The sequence below is a fragment of the Alligator sinensis genome, unplaced genomic scaffold, assembly GCF_000455745.1.
Source record: "Alligator sinensis unplaced genomic scaffold, ASM45574v1 scaffold737_1, whole genome shotgun sequence".
NCBI lineage: Eukaryota > Metazoa > Chordata > Crocodylia > Alligatoridae > Alligator > Alligator sinensis.
The window spans coordinates 3,220,184-3,228,489 of NW_005841930.1; the positions used below are offsets into that span (position 1 = coordinate 3,220,184).

The 8,306-nt window shown below is 40.0% G+C and overlaps 1 protein-coding gene across 3 annotated transcripts in view; it reads left to right on the forward strand.

Moving 5' to 3' along the window:
• The window catches only part of WASF1 (WAS protein family member 1), an 86,091-nt gene extending 83,248 nt beyond the window's left edge, over positions 1 to 2,843 (forward strand). For all 3 annotated transcript variants that reach the window (XM_025198876.1, XM_006019494.3, XM_025198875.1), the window contains 2 exons: positions 309 to 946; positions 1,961 to 2,843. In XM_025198876.1, the coding sequence (XP_025054661.1) occupies positions 309 to 946; positions 1,961 to 2,118 (796 nt within the window). In that variant the 3' untranslated portion in view covers positions 2,119 to 2,843. The remainder of the gene's footprint in view (positions 1 to 308; positions 947 to 1,960) is intronic.
• Positions 2,844 to 8,306: the final 5,463 nt, after the last annotated feature.

Here is an 8,306-nt window from a genome sequence, read left to right on the forward strand (position 1 = left end):
AGGGAAATCTCACTCTGAGTATGAAAACTCAGGCAAAAATGAAGGTTTAAAATAAGACAAACTCCGTTATTAGTCTGACACATGCAGGCACAACGTTGATGTATGTTTCACATATGGCAGTAAGTACTAGACTGACTGTTTAGATGGGTAATATGGTTTTATATAACTATAAGTGTCTTGAACATGTCACAGTCAGTGCATAAAGCTTTTGTATAATCCTAAGTACTGATACGTAGAAATAAGTCTGTTTTTTCATGCTTTTTTCACTTTCTGGCTTTAATAACTTGTACTTCTGTTATGTATTTCAGCTCCACCACAAGTTTGATAGAAAACCGTCCTCAGTCACCAGCAACAGGCAGAACACCAGTATTTGTGAGCCCCACTCCCCCGCCTCCTCCTCCCCCGCCTCTTCCATCTGCTTTGTCAACTTCTTCATTAAGAGCTGCAATGACTTCCACCCCTCCCCCACCTGTGCCACCGCCACCACCACCACCTCCCACAGCTGCTTTGCAAGCCCCAGCAGTGCCACCTCCACCAGCTCCTCTCCAGATTGCTCCTGGAGTCCTTCATCCAGCTCCTCCTCCAATTGCACCTCCTCTAGCACAACCCTCTCCACCAGTCACCAGAGCTGCCCAAGTATGTGAAGCTGTACCTGTTCATCCAATTCCCCAGGGTGAAGTGCAAGGACTGCCTCCACCTCCACCACCCCCTCCATTGCCTCCCCCTGGCATTCGGCCCTCATCACCTGTCACAGTTGCAGCTCTCTCTCACCCTCCCCCTGTTCTGCACCCTCAGCCCACAACCATTGTTCCTGGCTCCCATGCCCCACTAATGCCTCCATCTCCACCATCCCAAGTAATTCCTGCTCCTGAACCCAAGCGCCACCCATCAACCCTCCCTGTTATCAGCGATGCTAGAAGCGTTCTGCTGGAAGCAATACGAAAAGGTAATGCTTGGCCATTAAAAGAAGAATAGATAATGGCCTTGGATATTTAGTAAAGCTAATATAATCTTAACAGATGGTACATGAAAAATGATTTCTGAAAGGAAATCTTGAAACTGAGGCTGCTATGTATTCTGTATGATATGCAGATTGCTAACAAATATTTTCCAGCTCATAATTGTGCTTACCAGGCGTGTAAGTTAGAAAAGTGGTTCTTTATAAAAGTTATTTTAAGAATGTATATATGCTTATGGATGATCTCTGGTGATTATCTCTTCATTTTTACATTATATACGTGAACTTACCTAGTTTTGATAACTTTCCACCAAATTATGTAAAAAGCAAAAATGTTGGGAATATTTTTCAGATACAATTAGATAAGAGCAGAATGGATTGATTGGTGTATGAATTTTGATACTGGTTTTACGTAGGCTTCTCTCTCGCATGCTACTGCAATGCACTGCAATAAAATAACGTAAGCTTAACATTCAACAGTCATTTTAAAAAGGCTTAAAGCAACAAGGGCCTTATCTTGAGCTATCAAATGGAAGTAGGGGAACAGTACTGACCCCACAAGGAGTCCCAAACCATTTAAGTACAGAAATAAAAAGTTAAACAATTCAACCAATCTCAGGTCTGCCCTGTATATAAAACCGCAGGGGGGAAGTAAGCAGGAAACATGTATTTAAAAATCAAATTTACCTATTTTGATGACGAGCACTAAAATTCTTTCATCAAAATCACACCATTCTTGTATGGCAGAATTAAGAGGGGTTTTTAAAGCATATGATACTGTTAGAGACAGGATATTACATTGTATTATATGGATGTTAGATCTGAGCTGGTATGACAAATCCTGTCTTGAAATAAGTAAAATTTACTCTACCTATCTGACAGGTAGTGCTCTCAGTCTTAGTTTGTTTTTGTTTATAGTGCATTTTGAGAACTGAGTATGCAAATCGAATGCAAGTACATGAGAAAAACTAAATATTACATTTGTGACTTAATACACTTTAGGTATTCAGCTACGCAAAGTTGAAGAGCAACGGGAGCAAGAAGCTAAACATGAGCGCATTGAGAACGATGTTGCCACTATATTATCTCGTCGTATTGCTGTGGAATACAGTGATTCAGAAGATGATTCAGAGTTTGATGAAGTGGATTGGTTGGAGTAACATGAATACTTCGGTATACACTACAAAGCCGAATGCTACTGTCCATTGTGGTGCTTGTTCCTTGAAAACGTTTGATGGTCATTTCTAGTGTTTTTTGTATTTTTTCTTTACACTACATAAATAATCCGTTTTTCTACTTTTCAGTTTACAAGAACACTCCTAGTGCATCTTTGAGACTAAATGTTTTACAGTGGCTTTTCTTACACCTCTTTTTTTGAAAGAACACATTTTGTTCCAATAGACCACTAAGTATTAAGCATGGGCAGCTGTTGGTAGAGTAGCAGTTTCAATTTTTTGGCATATCTTAACTGTGCACTTTGTGAATTTTAAGTTAATGAAGGCAACTGAGATTGAAATTCCAAGGGCAGCTGTATGTACTAATGAGCCTTATTCCATTTTTGATAATGTTTTTAAAAACATTAAATCTAGTTATCAAGATATCACTGCCTCAATGGCATCTGTACACTAAGAAGGTACATATGGTTAGCAGCACTGAATACAGGAAAGAAGAAAGGATCTTTGGGGATTTTATTATTGTTTTATTGTTGTTTTAAAATAATTATGCCTTATTTGAATGTTTAGAGGTTTCCCTCCCAGGTACATATTGTGTGGTACTATTTTGCCTGCATAAAAGAGTTTAAAATTCTTTTCCTTGTGAAATCTTCTGACTTAAACATGCTGTGTAACTTAAGTAACTGTTACAAATAACAGTTTGATTTAATAAATGGTTCATTTTAAGTGTTCTTGGTTGTTGCTCTTTCAGTAAAGTCCCTTTTTCTCTGTTGGGAGTGTAAGGGTAAGATTTTTCAGAGGTGCCTCCAGTAAGTCTACATGGTATGAGGCAGTCAGACTGAGATGTGCTATGCTAGCTTTGCATACTGAATCATAGGAAAGTAGGGCTGGTAGAGACTTCACAGGTTCATCTAATCCAGCTTCCTGCTCAAAGCAGGATCATCCCTCAATAAACTGTCCTAGCCAAGTATCTGTTTAACCTGCTCTTGAAAACTTTTAAGGATGGAGATATTCCAGGTTTTCTAGGTAGCGTGTTTGAAAGCTTGACCATCCTCACAGTTAGAAAGTTCCTCTGCATCTCCAACCCTAATTTTCTCTGCTGCAATTTGAGTCCATTGCTCCTAGTCCTTGTCCCACACTGCCACAGAGAAAAGCCCATCTCTATCCTCTGTATAATTACCCTTCAGGTATTTGAAGACTGTTATCAAATCCCTCCTCAGTCTTCTCTTCTCCAGACTAAATAACCCTAGATCTTTCAGCCTTTCCTCATAAGTCTTGCATCCCAGGCTAGGTCTCTAATAATTTTTGTCACACTGCTTGACTCTTTCCAAATTGTCCACTTCCTTCTTGAAGTAGCAGGCCTAAAACGACATATTATTACAAGTGAGGCCTCACCAGTGCTGAGTAGAGTGAAAGGATCGCTTCTCCTGATTTGCAAGTGACACTCCTGTTAATACAACACAGTATTAATGAGCTTTAGTTTACTCGCCCCCACTGCCATTTTAATGCACAGAGACACTTATGCACGAGATGCAGGAGGCTACTGAAGTGCAGTAATTAATCAAACCTGCTGGAATTGCAGTGCATTGGAGCAGCCTCTGTGCTTTGTACAGGACCCCTGAGATTCCTGGAGAAGCTAAAATTCATGCAGATATTCTGGAGATGAGACCAGTCCCGTATGCGCTTCTTGCATTCTTGGCATTATAAAAAATGTCTATGATTCAAATGGATATAGACATGCTGGACATACAGGATTTGACAGCAGGAGAGTTTTGGGGGGATACTGGCATTGAATGAAACAACATATTGGCAGATGGACAAAGCAAAACACAATGATTATACATCCTCAGCAGTCACCTGTGAAACAGACGATGGCATCTTGAGTCCTAGAAGGTACACATCTATTTTCAACATCTCTCAGCACCAAGTTTCTCTACAGAATAGCCAACTCAGCGCAAAAATGTCAGTAAATGAATTATATTGCTAGGGATAAAAGACTTGGGTCTCAACGCTGAAAAGGTTTCTGCAATACCAACCAATTTACTCTGATTAACATGATGAGACTGAGTCCAGCCCTCCCCTCCTCTGCCCCTTTTATTTTTGTAAAATAACTTCACAAAGCTGTCTGACAGCACCCATGGAACACTGGTTCAAGGATGAGTTTCTACTACAGACTCTAGGTTAAAAAACCCACATAGGTAGGCTTAAAGAAATCAGTAGGGAAAATTAAAGTAAGTTCCAGAGGCAAGAACTGCTATGCATCAGATTTATATGACAAGTCTGGTCAAGAGAGAGAAGAACCTTAACAGTGTGCATAATGAGATCCTGAAAACTGTTCTCTGGTGAAAGAATGATACATATCCATTGTCTCAGATGTTCTTGAGCTTTAAAAACAGGAGATTTCAATGATTTCTGAGAAGCAAAAATCCTGATTTCCCTGGAGTGGTTACCTGAGAAGCAAGGCTGGACTCTGGCAAGACTTTGTGTGACTGCAGATATTAAATGAGATTGGTCAAGCAAGGTTTTTTTCTATTCCCCCAGGTCCAGCGTCCATTATCCACCTGCCACAATGTCCCAGTGATTAATACTATTACTTCCAAACTGGCGCCTAAGGCAATCTAAGTATTAATTTAACTTGACACAGTCACACCAAGTAATGAACCTTGACTGAATAAAGTCAAGAGTTAAATTCAGCTAAGATTTCTAAGATAGTGTACCTGGCTTTCTGCCATAGCTATAGCTCTCTACCATGGCAACTAGGCTGCAGATATCTGCAACATTAATTTCTCCCTAACCATTAGAGGTGATTATTGAATTTAAAACTTTGCATTCATGTATCTACTCATACACAACTATTTTTAATCTTACCAATTTCTCTTTTCATTATTGCTGTTTCTAGCTGCCTCATATTTTTTTTTTATAATTCTCTTTGAAGCACTGATCAGCTGTTTATGCTGGTGATTAGATACATAATAGCTGATTGCTTGTTTTGCATTGTAAGGTACAAAGCTGATTTTCTGTACTGAACTGTTTCTGGATGCTACTGTTTACCCCAGTACATTTACGACAGTTTGTTAAAAACAAAGACCGGGCAGCTTCTGTAATGGAAAAGAATGTGTCAATTTATGGTTGCAATATCCAGTAAAAGGAGCCTTTGTTAAACTTCGGAGGGCGGGTACCTTGCTGAACTATAAACTGATATTTCTTCCATACTGGAGAGATTCAAGAGAAAGGAACTAAAACACCCAAAGTTATCAAAGGAAAAAAATCAAAAGAGAAGGAGGCAGAAACAGATCAAAGGAACAAGAGACAAAGGAAAAGTGGTCAAGAGAGATTTTTTTTGCAATTAAAAGGTAAAGGAGTAAAGCAGCTTTAGTGGACAAAGCAATAAACAATAGGTAGATGTAAAGAGGAGAACTAAGGAAGTGAGGGAGGGAAAAGGTAGAAAAATGAAAAAGGAGGGTAAAAATTGGAGACCATGGTTTTACAGTTAGTGTTGAATGTTTTTCCACTAGGAATGACAAAAGAACCTAATATTTAAAGGTAGGTTATCATTAGACAACCAGGGCATTAACCCAAACTAACCAGAGTATGATCAAAAATAGGGTAACATTACACTTTAGAAAAATCTTTAGTAAGTTAAAAAAAACAACTCTTCTCCATATCCATGTATACATGTTCTGAAAAGTTTTGGGAAACTCATACAAGGTTTTCTATCGAATATGAAACAAGAGTATCTGTGCTTAGATCTCAGAAGGTACTCAGGCACCTAAGTCCACTATATAACTGTCCGTAACATCCTCAAACCTGCTGTTCAATCCTGAAAATGTGTAAATTCCCTAGGTCGGGGTGGCCAACCTGCAGCGGACAGGTGCCACAAATGTCACAGGCAGCCTGTGTGACACGCAACAGACTGGAGGGGGCTGGCAGCACAGTGGTAGGTAGTGTAGGAAGCAGAGCAGCTGCTTGAATAAGGGAAAGGGATTGGATTGGCAGTTAGGGAGGGTGCAGGGCTAATTTGTGGCATGCCTGCCCAAAAGGTTGACCCCCCACACCCCACTGCTGTAGGTGCTTACTTTTTACTGTAGGCAAATGCAAAGCTACCCAAGAATTGATGTTGCCATCATAACTTAGAGCCCTGACTCATTCTGAAGCCCACAGATCTTGGAGCAATCTCTTGTCCATCTTGCCAATACCCTGAGATATTCATGAGTCCAAATCCCACCCTGGAATAGCCTAATAGCAGCAGGCTATTAGGCTACCACATTCTAGTGGAGTTTGTTAACCACTAGGCTATTAGCTATTCTAGGATGGATACATCAGTCTTTCCTGCTGGAATGTTTCCATGTTGTATACAGAATGAAACACTGAAAAAGAGGAAAAAACTCCCTCTGTCATAGCAGTTGGAGCACACACTTTGCATGGCAGAGGCTGAGTTTCAATTCCCTGCTCTAACAAATATTAATTTATACAGAGTAGAACAGTACCAACAAGAAAGATTGAAAGAGATGCAGCAGAATGCCAAATGACCAGGCGGACTGCATGCTTACCGGGAATGTGTGTGGGTGCCTGGTCTTAATCAACCAGAGGAGAGGTTTGAACGCAGGTCTATTTAGTTCGAAGTTTATGATCTAACCACTAGGTTCTTGGGTAGCCTGGAGCAGACTATACTTTCTCTTTGGCTCTTGCAGACATGTCTAAACATTGAACTTGAGCGATAAGATGGGTGCCCATCTTTGGCCAGATGAATACTTAGGCACCTGTGTGCTGTTTTTCTCCACTGCATTTCACTCTTGGCTAGTATAGATAACTTTCTAGTCATCTGGATTCTGTGGACGCCTTCCTAAAGCATCTCAGCAGCAGAGCAACTAAAGAGTTTGACCTCTGAGGAGCTGGGCCATGGTGTCTGATCCAATGCCCCTTCTGCATTAGAAAGATTTCCATTGATTTTAATAGGCTTTGGATTGAACTCAAACACAGTCTGTTTTTTTTCTTTCTAGCTGTACTGAGAATGGATTTGTTTACTCTGTTCTAACTGATTTGGCTGCAGAATCGGTTTTGCTGCATTAGTAATCTCTGTTGCATTCCTGAATGAGCAAGACTGCTTTGAAAGGAGAATGATTATCAGCCCTAAAAGAAAAATTGCAGCTACCCTATTTCTTCAAAATGTTTTTCTCACATTAATTTCTGGCCAGATGCTCCAACTACCTTCTTGTTGGCAAGACTGTTTAATCCAACTGAGAATTGATTTCAGCAAATATTTCAAATCTCTTGTCCAAGATATGTATACATTTTCCTCCTTCTTTCATTCTTTATTTAAAGGTACAAGGTTCTTACTGTCTCCTCTATAAATATGCTTATTTCCCTTTTCCACCCAACCAAATCTTATGTATATTTTTCTTAGGGTGTAAGGAGTCTCTTTTGAATTATTTTTCCTTATGAATTGTATAAAGATTGCTAAAAAAACATGTAAATATTTCAGTGCATTAATCCCCACAAGTTCTTTGCATCCCAGATAGCAAGTACATTAAGCAGGCATATGAATGACTCCCTTATTCTGCATAAGAAGGGTTTACAGTCTCAGCCTTCAGCTGTGCTATGTGAATTCTTGACATGCATGAGCTTTTACATGAAAAGTGAAATGTAGGGGCATATTAGGCATTGTTCAGTAGTCAGAGGAACAAGCTGGCAGTCTTACAATGAGGAGATACCATTCAAAATCACATTACATTTTTGTGCTGATGTTCCACTATGAAATTAAACTGTCCTTTTTTGTGGTTTCACCAAAGAGCCCCTCACTTGTCTGCTACACAATATCTTAGTCTGGTTGACAGAGCCCTAAGATGGAGCTGGGAGACCTAACTTCTATTCCTGGTTATGCCATGATTTTTTGCATGACCTTGGCTTAAGTCATGCGTGACCTTTGAATGACATTTTTGTGCCATTTCCCTTCCCATTCATAGTTTTGTCCATTTAGATACTCCTTGCCTTGCAGTGCTTACTGTCTCTCTGGTGTGGCATGGCTCACAGCGGACACTGGGTCTGGATCAATGCCTTCAGATGCTCCCATAATACAAACAGATAATTCTTCTCTTGCTCTCTTCCCCTTTCATCCCCTTTGAAAGGGACTATCCCCAAATAGCAGCCTCTTACTCAGTAGACCTACTTCCATATTC